We start from the raw sequence: 18,958 nt of genomic DNA, 5'->3' as shown, positions 1-18,958 counted from the left end.
TTCCTTGCAGTACTTTTGTGTTGAAGCACGCACCATTGTTTGTGATGCAAACACTGTGACCTTCAAATCCCTGAAATGCACTGCAGTGCACTTTTAAAAGGACTTGATGTTGCAGGAGAGGCTTGGAACTGCTGTTTTGATCAATGCAACAATTCACATAATTTCCCGAAAGAGCTTGGATAGTTCCAGAAACTATGAAATTAATCTGAACTGTCTCCCAAATGTGTTCTGGTTTTAGACATCTCAAGAAGGAAGACTTAAACCCACCGGTTAAAATTTTGGGCTGTTCAGAAAATACTTCTGTATCCTAGCAATAAAGCAAATGAGGATCCTCTGATTTCAAAATGAAAACAAAGCCACGTTCCTTTCCCTATATCAGACCAATAGTCAGTAAACTGAGTACCAAAAATATCACCCTGAATAACAATTTTGGCAAATATTTGGAATATGAAAAAGACCCAGCACTTCAAAAAGAGATAATCCATTTCAGTTGAAATAGAATGGGGCCTGAGACCCAGTTTTGTACCCACTCACTGAATTCACACCTAGTGTTGTATCTGGATTTTAAACCAAAACTTTTTAAAATGAAAAATATCCCTGTAGTCCCTTTAAAAATTGCCAGTCTTCTCAGGAAAATTTAACATCCTTGGGGTACAGAAACAAATTCCCTCTAATCTATTGCCTTCCTGATACTCAAAATCAGGAATTCTGACTCTACAGTAGCTTTTCTTTCCAATTGCCCTTTGGAAGGAAAGGTCAAGTATCTCAGTATCCTATGGATGCAAGCTACCTGAGGACTGAAGTGATTTCTTAGGAAATGGAAACTGCGTTCATAGCTCCTCCCCAGATTAAGGAGATCTTCATTACCCACATCTCTACTTGAATGGTGACACAGTAAAAGCTACCACAAATCCATTCTGTCCTCCCCATTAAATGAGCAGGTTCAGAGAACCTCTGGGCAATTAAACTTCTTAAGCCTATTCCAAACTCAGGGGTATCATGTTCACAAGTGGTGCCAGCTGAAGACAAATGATGATGATCTATGAGTAGCAGCACTTCAAGGAAAGCACAAGAGTGGAATTAAGGTACCCAGCATAATTTGTAGCACGTTTGGACATGCACACAGACCCCATAGTGTCTAAATCATCAGTTACTCTCTTAGAACTTTATCTATGTAGGTGTTTAGGCCATCTGAGTCCCTGTATGAATCTGAGACACAAATAACACCTTAAAAGGGTGACAACTCCCTTCCTCCTGAATGTGGACAAGTGAATTCTTGATTACATTATCCTGAGAATCACTTGCTAATTTTACTTTATTTTTTTCTTTCAAACCTGATGGAAAAAGCCAACTCACTAATTCTGATAATCACTTTACCAGGTATCTTCACGAAGGCATAACATTAATTTTTACTTATTTTTTAATTATATACGTAATTATTACCCTGTAACATCATCAAGCAACTTATGTTTTCCAAAGGGAAGAGAGCAATTATCACAAATTTTCAAGAACTCTGAAACTTACTGCATCAATAAGATAAAGGTAAAACCAGAACAAAATAAAAAGCATCACTGGAAATTGAAGCATTTGCTTCTTGGTGTTATTTTCAAGGGTATTTTCTGTTATTCTAAATAAGAAAATATTTTAAAAATTTCAAGAAGAAAGAATTTGGGCCCATTGGTATTTTGATAAAATTATTATTTTGAAAGTAACGTTTACAGTTGTAGTTCCATTTTCAACTTAACTTTTAAAAATAATGGTTTGCTATTCAGTTTCTCATCAAAACCTTTCTCTCCTGTAGATCTATATACAGTCTAAAACTCACCTGCAACTAAAACCCACCTGGTTTGGAGCTTTTTTTTGCATTTGTTTCCTATTGACTTTTTCATGATTTTGTTTTTCATTGCACACTTGACAAACTGGCATTTTTTCGGTATTTTTGGACATAGTTTTACTTCAAATATGTTGCTTTACAATGAACCTCAATCTAACATTGACTCTGTGGTATACTGGAATATGTTGACTAAATTTAGCATCATAGTAATGTCAGTGTATTGTACATTTCTGTTCAGAAATAGTTAATATGGTTATGCTCTCTGTAGTGCTTCATTATTCCATTTGTCTTTTGTATTTTTCATAAACTCTCCTTATAAGTGAACCAAGAGCTTTTATATCTATAAATCTCCTTTGGGAGTTAGTCATGGTATCTAGAGAGTAGATTTACCTGAGATAATACAATAAAAGCAAAATGTTTGTTAAGCATAGCAGAATAATATAACAGGAATGAAAATCTGACAAACTCCAAAGCATTCATTTGTGTCCCATAACATCTGTTACTGTTTTTATTTCCTCTTCATGTAGGCTGCTTTTGTCTAATGCTTATTTCTCATTTAAAGTTTTGTTTATTTCAAGTGTGTGTTATTTCAACCACTTTTTCTTGGCTTTTTTTTTTTCAGTGAGCATGTACTTTTGATAAATACATTATGGTTATACTTTGTCCCTCCTCCACTAAATTCTGAGCAGATCTGAACAAACTAAAGACCATTTTTCCTGGAAGTTTCAATTAACCTATTAAAAAGTCACTTCAGCCACACACAGTTCAGCCTCCATTTATGGAAGGATGTTTTCCACTGATGACACTCTGATGTATCATCTGGTAAACATTAAGAACTTGTGGGGTTGGCCTCTACTGATTCTGGAGCCCATTAAAATGATAACATTCAACAGCAGTGCTTACCCTATAGCACCTTAAACACTGCTCCCCAGAACAAGGAGATAAATATATTTAATTTACAAATACTGTTTTGAAAAAAATAATTACCTTTATAATTATGTCCATAATCAATGCCTAAAAGTTAATCTAAGACAGAGGACACAACTGGATCATTTACCTTGAGCTCCTGCCTAATATAGGCTATAGGACCTACTTAAATCCTCTCTGGAGAAAAATGTCACTTAATTCCACAATGTCTCTTTCTTATGCAGAGCAATTACTGCAAAAAGGAGACAAAAGCCAGGACAGACTTGCAGTTTCCACTCTTACAGAAATTGAGCACACATCTGTCTCCTTCCATTCCCTGAGAACTCCATTTTTCAAACAGAAACTGGAGCTTTAATACCTTCCTTACTTAATGTCTTGTCCTTGTTGTAAAAGGAGGATGGCAGCAAAGGCTGATATGTTGTTTTAGAGCATTTAGTATGCCTTTCTGATACCTTAAAAATATGCCACAATCACAGTTCTGTGTCACACCAACATGGCTGAACCTGATCTGCACCACTGACATCCTGCTGTGTCCTGTCCTTTTCAAAATGTCTGTTTTGCCCTTTATCAGATCAGTTAGTGTTTGACAACCCTTTCTGAATGCAGTATTGTTATCGCCTTCTTAGTACTTTTAATATGCTCTTTCCTCCCCCCCCTTTTCTATCAGTTGCCTTGCCTAAAACTTTCATCCAGTCCAGCTCCCTTGCCACAGCTGACCTATTAATATATTTGTGTCCAGACTCAACAGGTCTAAATTCAACATCAAACCATCAGCTCCTGTTATTGCCTTCCAGATCGGATGAAGAACATTCTCTTAAAGGTCATTTCTCATTTAAATGTACGCTTTCTCTGACCAAGTGAACTCTTAATTTCCTTCCCAAGTAAATAAATTTATGAAGGTACCTGCATCTCTCATTAACTGTGTTTTCCAAGGTCACAATAACCCACAAGGTTTGCCCTAAAGACACTTCAATTATCAGTATCTTTTTCAGATAGAATTAAGCAAAAAATTACAAAAGTTTTACACATCAGGTGCCAATTCCTGTTATTTTCCACATCCCAAAACCTGTTTGATTCTATTACTCTCAGTTATGCACTGCAGGTCTTCACCAGACCTTTGGTTACAACACTGGACTGAAAATTTGAGTTTGGCTGATGATCAGCTAAGGAGGCCCAGAACTTCTTTTCAGTTTCATTGTTTTTGAGAGTCCTTGATTTCATACACAGGCTGCATTTTCTTTCTTAACGCACGACTTCAGACTCAGCCAGTGTAAAATAGCTGTGTTTTACCCAGAACAGACTAGCAGTCCTTCTCCTCTAACCTACACAGACACTGTGATCAATCACTCTATCCATTTACCTTTTTTAAACATCACCAGGGCTTCTGCAATACTCAAAGACCTCTTGAAATCTCAGCACAACGGATGCAGATGCTGATCAACTAACTCCTTTAAAAATCAGGTGGGAAAATCAAGGCCTAGCTCATTCTCATAATTAAAGGTAGTTCTGGGGTTTATTCACACTCAGTTACATTAGACTGAGTCCTTGCTGTATCTGAATTTCTCTGATTTCCTTCCACCTAGTTAAAATAGTGCTGAATTTTCAGGAAGATCATGGTTTTTCTGAGCCTGTTTTGATGGATATTTCTTTGCTGTTGGGAGAGGTGAGCAATGGAATTGTCTGGAGCTGGAAAACCAGGGGAGACATTGATTTTTAATGGCCTTTATTACTTTAGCTCAATGTAGCAGTCACATTTTCTTTTGTACTGTAAGTCTGCACACACACACACAAAATCTTAACTTAATCATTTCTCCCTAAGCCACATTATAATGAGTACACCTAAAAAAAGCCATATTCATTTTCTAAGTTTCCTTCCAGAAAGGCCTTCCTCCCATTTGAATTATAACAACAGATCTCTAGATTTCCCATGACAATGATTAATATGAAATTTCTATGCATATTAATTTAATGCATAGGTACAGCATTTTTTCTGGCTGAAAAACTCAAGTTTTAATATTCGGTGCTTTAATTACATATTTATTGACAATGAAAAGTAAAAATACCTCACTTTGTGATGTAGTCTTAATTCTGCTTTGGAAATTTAATAAAAATATCTACTGGTCAAATATTTATTATCATTCCTAAATAAATATTGGATGGACAAGTAGTAAATGCACATATTTTAGCCATCTTAAAAATTCAAGATGCATTAGAAGAGTATAAAAATGCTATCTTCTTTCCCATATTTCCTAAACTTTCATAAATTTTGTAGTACTATTAAGGTCCTTGATACCAATGGAATAAGGTACTTTTCACTGTGTACTTTTCAAAGTGGACTGGAGAAGTAGGCTACCAGACTACAGAGCCTAACACATGGGTGTTTCCATGATATTCTTACAGCTGGCCTGCTCTTCAGTGCTCAAGTTTCCCCATCATGAAATAAAATGGAAACACAAAGTACCTTGACCATCCTCCTCAGTTAACAGAAAGATTTTCACTTTAAAACACTATTCAACATTAGCAATGATTAAAGTTACAAGGCCATAATTCCATCATTTATTTTAGTGGGTTTTTTGAGGGGGCTGGTTGTTTTTTTTGTTGTTGTTTTTTTGTTTGGTTTGATTTTTTTCCCCCTCCATATACAGTGTAATCTCTGTTAATGCCAATCTTTGTATTACAATGCTACCAGGAGCTCTCTTCTCCTTTGCAGGTGAGTTACAGGAAATGTGGAGCAACATAAACTCTGCAAAATTAAAAAGCACTCAAAAAATCAATTATTCATAGAATTCAGTCAGAATTCATATATCACTTTAAGTTGCATAAGGTGACTTTCAAGCCATGCTTGCATCTCAGCAGCTAGGTCAAATTCTTAGGGTAAAGCAATATCTTGCAATACAAAACATGCATAAGCAGCATGCAATTCCTTTTCATCTACTTATGGCTCCACATACCGGGAATTCCCTGATCCATTTGACATCTAGTTTCAGTTTTAAACACAGGGAAAAAATTGAGACAAAACAGTCTATATCACAGAATTTCCAAGAACTTTCACATGCTACTAAGTGGGCCATTGCTCCTGCAAAACTACTTTGCAAAATACTATGTCAGATAAATTCTTAGCCCTCTTAAGACAAGGAAAACCTTATCTTCCCTTCAGAGAGCCAAAGATAAGCTATAAATGGTAGTTCTAACTGGAAGACAAATGACCTTGTGACTGCTTCAAATACAAATGCATATGAAGAGAAAATAATTGTAATGCTGCAACCAAAAAAATTTTTATTGGGATAATGTGTTAAGGTACATAGCAATGACAGTTCTGGAATTCAGTTTGGTTATTCCACCAATTTTTTCCACTTATTCCTCTACATCTTTGCATTTCCTTTCCCTACTAAAATGGCAACTGATTCCTCAAGGTTGTGCAGCCCTAATTTATGCATTACAACTGATTCTAAATTACAACAAAAATGAAAAGCAATTTTCTGCAATGAAAAACATTACTTTTCCTCAGAGACAAATCCAGTACATCAAAGATGCCTTTTTCAAGTCCTGCCTCGAAAATGACCATCTTTGTGCAAGGTGATTATTATCATCTCCAGAATGAGTCATTTTCTACTGGTAAATTGAGGTTTATTTTCCCCATTTACTTAAATGTACATGTTTTAAATCTACGCACTATTTGCCAATGACAGTTGCAAAACTAAGTGAAGACTGAGTCAAACCAATGCTTTCTAGCTCATATCTTTTTTCTCTGCAAAAAGATTCCTACACAGACTTTCTACAATAGACTTTCCTACACTAGATTTTCTACAGAAGACTTTCTTGGAAAAGACAGCATTTTAGACACGCATATAACTGATTTTTTTGGGGTACCCTCCACTAGTGCTCCAGAAGCTTCTATTCAGAACTGGAATGTTTATTTGGAAGTTACACTGGCAGCTCTACTTATTGGTGACTAGTGCTGATAAACGTGGCATACCACAGGGTGGGACACTCCAGGTTGCCTTGGGTGGTACACTTGGATTGATTTCTCTTAGCAGGCTTTTTACAGACTCATAGAGTCATCAATGTTGCAAAAGACCTCCAAGATCAGCAAGTCCAACCTTTGACTGAATACCACCATTCCCACTGAAGTACACTGTGAAATACCACACAAACATTTTCAGGGATGGTGATTCCACCATGTCCCTGGGCAGCCTGTTCCAAAATGCCAGTTTATGCCAGTTTGGAAAAGTCAAGCTGGGTGAAGCATAATGCCTATTTGTTTGCACTTCCTGATAATTGGGACACAATCCAAATGCTAAGAATACCCTTAAATCTGGTTTAAGCTCCTGAAAAATTATTTCTGGCCAAAATAAGGCTGGAGAGGAGAAATTTGCTCTTCTCCATCAGAATGGAGGACTAGGGTATAGCACCAAAGGCAACCCTGTTTCATGGTACAAAGCTTTTTTCCCTCTTAGACCAATATTATCTACTGCGCACCAAAGTATTCCTTTCAGAAACTGCAGTATTCTACTGATTTGACCTCACTGTCGAGCAGCTTCACAAACTGCCTTCATTAGATGCTCACTTTCCAAACACCAAACAGAAGTGAGATAGAGCTTGGACTTCAGCTACAGATAACAAATAGACTGAAAGGCCACATCTTAAATAGGTTCATCTGAGGGAAAGGCAATTTTCATGTAAAGTTGTAAATAACACAAAAAGAGCAGCAGAATTACTCCCTGAAAGTTATATTGGCTGTTGAGAGTGAGTGAGTTGGGAAATGAGAGAAATAAATGGCTGATATTACCTGAAAAATAAAATGTCAATATAATATTACTAATAATTTAAAAGAATCAGCAGCAGAACATTGCCTCGAGGCAGCTATGATTTGCATGAAGTAACTTCTCAAATAATCACCAAGGTCTTGGTGATCTTGGCACAGTAAAAGGGATACAATTCAAGTAGAGATAAACATGAATGCTTTTTTCTTACACTCACAAAGAAAGGTAGGTTTTGAACGCTTAAATAAATGATGATTAACTTTTCAACGTTTCTTCGGTCTTGATATGGAATATATGTATCTTTTGCCTACAGTTGATTTATTTTGTTTCTGTCACTTTGAGGACACTTTCTAGTATCGTGTTAGTGTCTTCTTTTTAGGGTCTGTATTTTCTACTGATGTGCTCTCCCTGAACAAGTCCCCTGCGAGTTTTCAAACCCTAGAGAGTTTAAGTAACTTCAGCTTGATTTAGTATATTGGAGAATGAAATTTACTCCTCTGGGAACAAAACAGCTCAGTGTGCCAAGTGACTCTTATTAAACTGAAAAAAAAAAAAAAGGCAAACAATCTCCAGTTTTCTTTGTCTGGTTGAGCATTCTTTAAAGCTTCAAATTATTAAAAAAAAAAAGTCACCATGAGCCTTTGTAATAAAATATTCAGTTATTTAAAGTTTCTCACTTAACAAAAGAAGTCTTCTAATCTTCCCTGGACCTGAGGACTCATTTAAAGAAACTGTGAATCCCTCAGAAGAAATACTCAGAAATTACTATATGAATCAGTGAATACATAAACATTCAAAATTACATATGCAAGTGAATAAAAGCCTAATTAATCCATAGTAATACAATTATTCTTTGCCTTGGAAAACTTGAGTAATCAGGTGTAAATCCAAGCTGTGTATTTTTTCACTTTGAAACAAAAAAAGCTAACACATGTGCATGGGTGCAGACATCCTTCACTGCAAAAATGCCCTTTAGAGTTTAAATGGCATTTCAGCGATACATCCAAAGAAATACACCATTCTCATTTATCCAAGTTAGCATCCAGGAAGTGGTTTTCAGACATTTAGATGTAAAAGCTGAATTCTAAGAAAATAATAAGAAAATAACAATTGCTTTGATAGGCACCCAGAGGGAGTTAAATCTTTAGTGTTATTTCAGCTCCTTTTTCTAAGCATAGTATCGCAGTTTGGTTTTTTTCCTTATTCACTTACAGCCTTTCCCTCTCCTTTGTCTCCCTTTTCACAGCTTTGCAGATTTCCTGTCATGACTACTGGGATGCGAAGTGCTGCCACGACACATCTGGGAAAGGATGTACCCTCTGCACAGCTGTAGCAATGGTGAAATACAGGGCAAATCTTCCTTATAAACAAAGGTTCAAGGGAAAGCCACTGGCTTTCTTAGCATTTTTCCTGGATATCTCAAATTCTTCTGGCAGCATGTACTCTGAAGCAGTCCAGATATCACTATGTGGAGATAAGACCAGTCCTCCTAGTCCTGCCACTGTTTCCAGGATACTATCAGTGCTGCAGCAGCTCTACTTCGTCATGCTCCTTAAGCATACAATTGCTAACAGCAATAATAATAAATAAAAATAGTTTGTTCCCACCTCTAAGTGGGGTATAATATCTGACAGCTCTTCCTTCATTTCTCTCAGTCTTCACTTTCAATAGTCTTCAGTAAGACAGCTATGCAGGATAATTGATTTCCAGTCCCAGACACTGAATGTGAAGGATGACAGCTAAGAACATCAGGCAGGAGCCTCTGCTTCTCAAAAGGTAGGGCCCACCCTCTCCCAGCTCTTCTCCTTTTCCATGCACACTCAGGACTGGCATGTTTTGCACCTCTACCATGCACTGGTGGAACAGTTCCCCACAAGACATGTAGTACACCTCTACAACCAGGAACAGTTCCAGCAGAATGACTCTTTGACAGAATAAGAACAAAGTTTTCCAGTGATTAGTTATATTTTGGGTACCAAATTAGGGCTCCTCTGAAGTGAAAGAAAATAAAAAAGACCAGAGTCTTCCAAAGGATCTTAATTTAGGTCACTGAACTAAAGCAACCAAATTCTGCAGTTCTTTTGGAAAATGTTGAGCTGGTATTTCAGCATCCCATTAGCAGGACTTGACACCAGACCCCTTTAAGTTTCTTTCATTGATCACTCCAGCACAGGCTCATGTCAAGGCAACATCTGGTAAGACAAGAGAGATGAAAGGAGAACACAGGCCTTGCTTCAGCCATCACATTCAGGGGCCAGAGCCTGCCCTTTCCAGTGCTTACAAACCTCCCTGCAGGTGAACAACAGCCACTAGCACAACCAACCATCAGTCTCAACTCTAAACTAAGATGTGATTGGAATTAGAATGTGCAACAGAATTTCCTGCACAGGAATTGCATGCACTACACACGTATTTTCAAGGATCTTTCTTAATTTCTTATTTCACAGAACTGTGTTTTATACATACACAGAGGAATACACTACAGAGACTCTATATGGATACACAAGAGATCAGTACTTCAAATTGTTTGAGCAACTGTGAAAAAGATGGGATTTTCATTCTCTGCTTGCTGATAACGCAGTACTATAAATAAACACTTCTGCCTCTTCTAAGCCACTTCCAGGAAAAAAGAATCCTGTGGGTGAACTTTCTAGCAATAAACACCTATAGGTCACCATTCTACTATGAATCTGTGATAAACTAGTCAATAAGGATTCTGTCTGTGAATTATAACTTATTTCTGTCTGAGGCTGCAAGAGTAACTACCACCTAGGAAGCAAGCAGGCAAAGCCTATCAAAGACGAAATGTACTAAGGGCACAGAAAAAGCTTTCAAGTGTAAAGAAATCATTTACAGTTCTGCAAAAATAAAAACTCAGAGAGCAACTCTGAGTTTGGTGGAGCTCATCAGGTACCTGAGGGACACTCACTTTAAAAGATTTACTTTCTCCTCTTGGAAGATGCCAGACTACTCCACTGGGGCTGTTGATGGTTGGATATTGATTTTTGCACTGTGGACTCTCAAAAGGCATCTACATTGTACACTCTTAAACTTTTAAAATACCTTTTCCTAGTGGCCATTTCTTGACCACTCCCTTCCTCTCTGTTATTTCTGAAACAATTAAAGGAGGATTTTCCTAGCACTGCTGTGTCCTACAGCCTCAGTCCTGAGAGGTCAAAGCATATTGGTGCATGAACTGCTCTCTAAGACCTTAAAAAAAAGCAGAAAGAGGATTCACTACTGACTAATAGTGAAAACCTCTTTTCCCAGACAGAGAAGCAAATGGTGAGAAGCTGGACATATCCTGAGTGTATCCTGGACTGCAATCAAAGCAGCAGGGCCAACAGATCAAGGGAGGGGATTCTGTGCCTCTACTCTGCTCTGGTGAGACCCCACCTGGAGTGCTGCATCCAGCTCTGGGACGCCAACGTAAGATGGATGTGATTTTGTTGAATAAAGAGGAGACAAAAAGGTGATCAGAGGGCTGGAGCACCTCTCCAGTGAAAACAGGCTAAGGAAGTTGGAGATCAGCCTGGATAAGAGAAGGCTCTGTGGAGATCTTAATGCAGCCTTTCAGTACCTAGAGGGGGCTTGTAAGGAAGACATGGATAGACATCTTTTTAACAGGGCCTGTAGATATAGGACAAGGGGTTTAAACTAAACAAAAGCAGATTTAGCCTACATCTAAAGACGCCACTTTCTACAATGAGGGCTGTGAAATATTAGCAGAGGTTGCTCAGAACTGTGGATGCCTTATCCCTGGAAACATTCAAGAGACTGTTAGATGGGGCTCTGAGCAGCCTGAGCTAGGGGAAGCTGTCTCTGCTCATTGCAGAGTGCTTGGACTAGATGGCCTTTAAAGTTCCCTTCCAACCCAAACTGTTCTATAATTCTGTGATCTTTACAAAACAAGATATATATGGGTATAAAAAAATAAGATATCAAGTCAAATTAAAATACTTGTGTAATTCAATACTATCTGTTCTTCAGTGTTCCAGCTGTTCATATCTTTGAAAACTTCTACATGTTCATCTAGGAAATGAGTGATGAAAAAAGAATGATTAATAACCCAGTAGTGATTATTTCTTAGGTTTACAAGTATCAAAACAATTAAGAGCTGAGGCCTGCAATAAATTCTTTTCTGAAATGTACCAGGATTTTTTTTTCCACTGCTTCCTCAGGATTTTTAAATTTTAGCCTTTAAACTATAATTTCACACAATAATCTGAGTTGGAAGGGACCCACAAGGATCATCGAGTCCAATTCTTGGGTGAATGGCCCATACAGGGATAGGACACATAACCCTTGGTGTTGGTGTTTTTAGGACCACATTCTAATCAGCTCAGCTAATCTAACGTCACCAATGTCTAGTTTTAGCCTTTCTAGTTAAGATGTGAATAAGCCCTTTAATTTGGTGAAATGTAGAAACCCAGTCTTTCAGAGAATGATCATCTCCAAGTAGAAAAATTACATCTTCTCGTAGTGGTGCTTGATGTCATTGAACTCTCAAGTCAAAGGAAAGAAGAAACAGAGTAGATTTCTCAGTTACTCCACTGAACAGAGCCTGTGGCAGGTACAGATTAAATTTATCAGAGCGAATACAACACAGTCCAAGTTGATAAATCATCATTGGGAATTTACTCTTTTGGAATATGAATCTATGAATATATTTAACCAGATTTTCTAAGGAAATAATTATGCTATGTAAGCATTCATACCTGTCTCTCCCTCAGCTGGAATGAGACAATAGGCAATGGCAATGAAATCTAAAAAAGCGAGAAGGAAACAACACAACAGGTTCCTAAAAACTTTGTAAAACTATACGGTTATTTAAAAACCAGGGACATTCTGAGTGTAACCTGTATTGTTATGACCGGCCAGAAAATTCACAGGAGTATCAAAGAAAAAGAAATAGAGACCCCTCATTCATGTCTCAGCCTTGGCAAAATTCTCAGTGAGAGCTCAACCTTTTCAAATTGACTGACCAAGGTCAGTCAATCTCAGGATGCAAATGCACTGGGAACTAGATGCCTTTAATTCCAGTGTTGATAGGATTTGATTTTCCAAACAGTCTATTTCACAAAAACTAATAGTGTTCTTTTATTCAGATACAAAATGAAAATACATAAGGAACATCAAAAGAATCTATTGAAAAAGCTCTATTAATCATAAATATCCTCTTTTTGTCCAACATCTAAAAAGCAGGCAAGGTTAGACGAGCAAAAAGGTTCTGAGTTCTGAACTCAGATGTTGAACTCAGCATGAATCCGATATCAATCATTAAGTGACCCGCTGTCTTTCTTAACTATTTTTCCGGGTAAGTATTTATGTTGCCTGATATTCTAACCTCTATTAAAATCTTCAGCATCTGCCTCCAAGCATAGCACTTGTACCAAGGAGTCAGTCAATTAAAACTTTCCTCCAGCTTAGGAAAGTTGGTTAGGCTTTGTACCAGACACTATTTGATCATCTCTTACACCGACCACTGATTTGCAAATGCAAATAAGTCTCTTGATAGTGCTGGGTATGGTTTTTTCAAGTCCTTCAGTAATGGAAGATTAACATCAGTGCACTAATATTAATTATTTTATATAGACTTTCCTTTCTAAAATGTACTTAATATCCAAGCTAGAGCAAGGTAATATTTTATTTTTAAGAATTTTGTCTGAGTATGTATTTGGGCATTGTAGTTTTTGTTAGGAATCACAAAGTATTAGTCTACATCCATATCTGTATTTTACGCTGGTAAGTTAGCAGAGAATCTCACATATTCTCTGAGGTCTTAAAAGGAATTTAAACTGTGGTTTTTGTTGTTTTTTTTTTTGGTTTTTTTTTTTTTTTTGGGGGGGGGTTTTTTCCCAACATAAGAGAATTTGTTTGATTTCTCTGAACTCTGTAACTGTTATTCAAGTGTCTCCTTATGAGAGCTCTAAATGAACAGTGAGCTCAGAGATTGGTGAAGGTACCTGATAAGTGGCTGGCACAACTGAAGAGTAAAAGGATAAGAGAGAGCACTCACTAAAGAGAGGGCTGACAGGGGTGTACTTACAACTTCTTTAACTCCTGGAAGCACCACTGATCACAGATTTAAGGTGGATCTGCCTCAAATTAATTGTCTATGTCAAGTCTCTCTGAAGCCTTTTAATCTCAAATCCCCAAGTATTTTTTTAACTGCAAACTAGGGCACAACATTTTAAATAGAAACAACTGAATAACAGCATTTCAAAGACAGAAATTTTTTTTAAAAAGCTTTCTTCAAAAGCCCCCTGTAACTTTGCAGTCAACTTCCTGGTACACCAGCAAGGTCTTGGGCATGCTCAGCAAGTCCTGAACTGTTCTTCCCACCAGACCATTAGCACAGTTTGCTCTTGCCATTTTTGGGACCCTGATGGCTTGCTCTCCAGCTCCACACTGGGCACTTTCTGCCAACATGCACACAGTAGTCTTATTTTACCCCAAGAGAGGGGGACATCTCTTCACACTGGGGCAAGGTTCACACCAATACCAGTAATTCTCTTCAGGAATAGGTCACACAAATCCATGTCACCTATGGATGAAGGTGATCTCCTAATAATTAAATTAACAGTGTAGAGACTGGGAAGTGCTCTGAAGTCATCAGTCCCTCAACACCTTCCCTTTCATTCTATTATTTAAAAAAAGGTAAATAAGAATGCTTTTTCCCTAATACACCTTTTTTTTTTTTTTTACATCTTATAATCTTTAAACCATACTGACCCTTTAAAAATGTGGATAAATTTCATTAAGAAAATCTTTGATGGTTTTGATGATGCAGAATTCTGCAACTTGAACAACTGGACCAAAATGTAATGTTTATTACCAGCTGTTTGATATGGCCAAACTACATTTTTCTCTCTCAGCAGCAGAAATCTTAATATATTTTGCAACTTTGCCATTAAATAGAGAGATGATTTCCCTCTAACTTCTAAAAGCAGTTTTGTGGAAGAAAATTGGTAATCAAGATGGAGAATGTCTTCTTTTCTGAAAACGCTTTTAGTCTAACATAAATGACAGCTATTTAAAGGCAATCACTTGTGTTTTATATCTCACACAAAAACCAGCAGACACAGTACCCTGCCTTTGAGACAAAACACTGATACATGTGACAGAACATTTCAAGCAGTAGTAATCAGTAGCCACAGATCCAGCATCATCAAGAAAACAACTGAAACATTGTCCATTAAGATCTGTATCTCTTTTTGCTATTGTTGTTCAGCCTTTAGCTGATATTACCCTGCACTATGAATAACCAATTATCCGCATCTGACAGGTACAGGAGATGCAAATGCCATCCGTTCTGCAGCATGTACACTGATAACTTACACATCTGTTAAAAATAAAGTGCTTTTCAAAATATCACCCAGGAGGCATGTGTTCTGTTTTCTGCTCAGTGACCTTTGGAAACTCTAGTCCAATGAATAACTTGTGATGCGTGAGTAAGTTGGGAGGCAGTAGAGGAAAAGTGCCTATAACCTTATATGTTATCTGTTAAGAAGATGGCTATGATAAAAAGATACATTGCTCTTTCATAATTTGCCTGAGAGAGCAAATCAATGAGAACATAAACTTGTATCCCCTTATGTTTAATGGTTATGGAATTCATTACCCTGGACAATTAAAAATATTATATGCAGAAAAAGCACAGTGAATTTTATCATTTAAGTATCTAATTTAATGGTAATTTGCCACCTTAGAGGCATTGGTTCACATGGCATCAACCATATCTTGATAAATCTGGCCTTCCATTCAATCATTTTATGTAGAAAGAAGATGAACTGTGCTTCAAGATGGAAAAACTTCATATTCCCAAGATGTTGGTAGAACATTACAGGAATTCAGCAATGACATTCTTGCATCTGTTAGAAACCTTTGCAAGCATTCTGACATATTACAAAGCTAAGACTTCTTCACACCCTACATGGCCCATATGGCCTTGATCTGTGTCAAAGTCAGCACTGTAAGACAACAGCTACATAACCAAAAGGCAAGGAAAAACCACCAAATCCAGGGAGACATGGTACAGCACATATGGCTTTACTTTTGGTGCTACATTACCAACAAAGCCTTCAGACAAAGGCCTTCACTGCAAGCCCTGATTACAGCTCAGGTAATTCAGCCTTTGAATAAGCATATCTTTTAAGCATAGATATGGTCTACAGCTTTTATGTAGCCACTTGAACATTAAAAACCCTTTTGAAATTCTTCTTTTATAGTATAACACTACACATCCGCTATCATGCACATATGCCAGGAAAACAAAGATTTTTAAAGCGAAAACATTCCACAATTCCAGTTGACAAGCTAAAAAGGGAGTTACTAAGTCATAGACAGTCTTCATAATAACCAAACACAGTGCAACTGAGCACTGACAAGGGTTATGGGGAAGAAAAGCATTTTGAATGCAAGTAGCTAAACCATAAACTTCTTAATAGTGTGAAAAACTTACCTGTTGTATCACTCACATTTTTACAGTTTAGAATAAACAGTGGGTGCCTTTATTCAAAATGTAAACAAATTTATTCTTAACCAAATTTAATTTCATAATTAATCACATTATTTTTATTACAGATTATATTTTTCCTATAAGAAAGAATAAATTGTACTTACCCTCTCCAAAGTAATTTCTTCAAATTCATATTCAATTTCTGTTCCATTGACCTAAAGAAAAATAAAATCAGAAAATTCTTTAAATCACATGGAAGGTAACTTCATAGGCATACTGTATAGCTGTTTCAGTATCATTGGTTTACTGAAGCACATTTTTCAACATAGAGCTGAGGAGTTCTAAAGTACTGAATACTTAACTCCGTTTTGTCTTGTGGGGGGCATAGTCAAGCCTATAAACTGAAAATAGTAAAAGTTCAGTATGTAATGGCTATATAAATCACCAATGTAATAAAACTGATATTTGTTAAAACATCTCTGTGGACTTTATGCCAATGTTTAAATAGTTTCCAAGGTAATAGTTTCAAGTCAAAATAGAAGACCTGCTTCTAATATTCTCACAACAGAAGAAAACTTACTTATGCATTGTCTTACCAGCTCCAATTTACATTGAAATACAAAACCAGACAAGAAATTCACAGTACTTATGTAAAAATTACTCACTGATACACACACTGAAATACATCTTGTTTACTATATTAACCTAGGGCAAGAACATGACAGAGAACCTTTGCAAGAGACAGCTGAATGGCAGAAAGGCACAGAATGTTAATGTAATTCCTATGCTGAATCCCAGTGTCAAAATAAATTACACTACAAAATGTAAAGCACCAAAATAGATTGTGCTGGACAAAAAATCTATCAGCTGAAGAGATGACACTGATTTAAGCAGTATTCCAAAACCTTGTTCCAGTCTGACACGGATTATTTTTGTCGCTCCAGGCAACTCACCTAACATACCTTTCTCCCTTTTCTCATTTCTTAAATGGGTAGAGTAGAGCATCTGAGAATGCTACAAAGGTTCACTGTATTGCAGGTAAACTGCAGAGCAATGAAAATATATCTATCATTAAAATCTCAGAAGAATTTCAAAGCATCACTTCCATACAACTAGTCAGCAATTTTTGACTTGGCCAGAAAGTATAGATTAAAAAAAAAAGAAAAATAATTATTAGAAAAATTTATTAATCATGCTGTTTTAGTTTCTGTAATAATGGGATATGCCTTGGAAAATAGCTTTGCTTTAGTGTCTTACCTAATTTATACTTAATGGAAAAAAAAGACCTAAACTAAAGGAAAGGATTGGGATTGACTTCATCTTGGAGGAACAAACTTGTTATTCCTCCAAACATGAACATTTATCACTCCTCCCCACTCCCAACTGCTAATTTTCTGTATTAGATTCCTAACTGCAGTCATAAAACACTGTATATAAATCATTCTTTATCTCGTCAAGCACCTTTCAAATGTAATTAGGTACTTCCCCTGTGAATATTTTAACAAGGTACATGTATCTGCCAAACAAAAGCTTCCTCTAAAATCCACATACTATTTAATTTGTTTACAATTCAAGATGTGATAAACCATGACATCAGTAATAGAAATACAATCTCCAGAATCTGTGTTGAAAAGGAAAGAGAGAGAAAAGTCCAAACAAACAACCCATGCTTAACAATTGCAGGAAAACACAGCATCAATGAATATAATATTTAATATGTGCATAATATTTTGGTTTTTTAGTTTATTAGGACTGGGTAATCACATCATATTACACTTACACCACAGATGAACAAAACTATTTTACTACAGGATGTATTCCTGACCAATGTTATCACTTTAATGCTTTCTACACAGACTCTTTTACTAATATAGGCAACTTAATACACATGAAGATCTTTATAGCTATTCCATTTTTTGTCCTTTCTTGTCTAATGATAATGAAATCAAAGCTATCTATATGTCTCTGTTTTCATGAACTTCTCTTTCATCTCAGGTTGTTGGATAGCTCTGATGTATGCCTTCAATTCCTCAGTCTTGCTCTATAAAGCTGTCTTTGCTTCACTGCTTATAATCGCTTTTCCTTTGCATTAAAAACTCATTAGTGCAGCAAAATGGGAAAAAGAGGGATATGAGAAGTGAGCAACCTCTTTAGAAAGATGAAAGGAGAAAACACAAGCTGAACACTCAATTTGTATTTGCACACAAACGGTATCTTGCTTATGACCATCTGAGGGGTTTCTATTATCCTCCACAGTGGCGATTCTGAAAATGCCTTCAATTCACATCAAAATTAATTGCAGCAGAGATCCATTATCAGGCTCCATAGCAGCAGGGGTGACATGAATTAAAAAGCTGATCTTGATCCAGCTCCTTTTGTTATTTATACATACATGTCTGCATATACCGTTCACTGCCCTGTTTGTTTCGCTGGTTGCTCAGCAAACCAATGCAATTATTTCTTAAAGCATCCAATAAGATACTGTACCCACCTGAGGCAGGTGGAATGTTGCTTTATGCAGTACCACTCATTGCTAGCACCATTAAACTCCACATTTAGACTCTCTGGCTGCACCTACACTGCTAAATTACAGTCAGTTTTCAGCCAAGTCTCAGTGCTCAGGGCTGTTTCTGTCTGGAGCCTGCTGGAAGCAAATGGGCAAGTAGTCAGCCAACACTTAAGCAGAAAGAGAATCATGGCTCCAGCACTGGAACTGGCTTGTTGGTGCTCTCATTTAGCAGCATATGGACATACCCTCTGTTTTTGTACATTTTAACTTGACAGTCTGCCTGTCAAAGCAACAACAAGCTGTCTGAACCTGCACCTTTCATTCATTACAAGTAGTGGCAACCTACTCTTGCGTCCCTCTTTGCATGACTTTTCTAATCCTGATTTTATATCAGATTGCAGCAAAAAGAAAAAGCAAAATTTACTACAGCCTCCATGATTTTAGATAACTACGAAAAACTACAA

The 18,958-nt window shown here is 36.9% G+C and overlaps 1 protein-coding gene across 22 annotated transcripts in view; it reads right to left on the bottom strand.

The window, feature by feature from the left end:
* Positions 1-18,958, bottom strand: part of DLG2 (discs large MAGUK scaffold protein 2) — a 984,895-nt gene that overhangs the window by 351,283 nt on the left and 614,654 nt on the right. For all 22 annotated transcript variants that reach the window (XM_063148780.1, XM_063148803.1, XM_063148779.1 and 19 more), the window contains one exon: positions 16,150-16,200. In XM_063148780.1, coding sequence (XP_063004850.1) covers positions 16,150-16,200 — 51 coding nt within the window. The remainder of the gene's footprint in view (positions 1-16,149; positions 16,201-18,958) is intronic.

This window comes from Melospiza melodia, chromosome 2, assembly GCF_035770615.1.
Source record: "Melospiza melodia melodia isolate bMelMel2 chromosome 2, bMelMel2.pri, whole genome shotgun sequence".
NCBI classification, from domain to species: domain Eukaryota; kingdom Metazoa; phylum Chordata; class Aves; order Passeriformes; family Passerellidae; genus Melospiza; species Melospiza melodia.
This window is presented reverse-complemented; position numbering and strand designations above follow the sequence as displayed.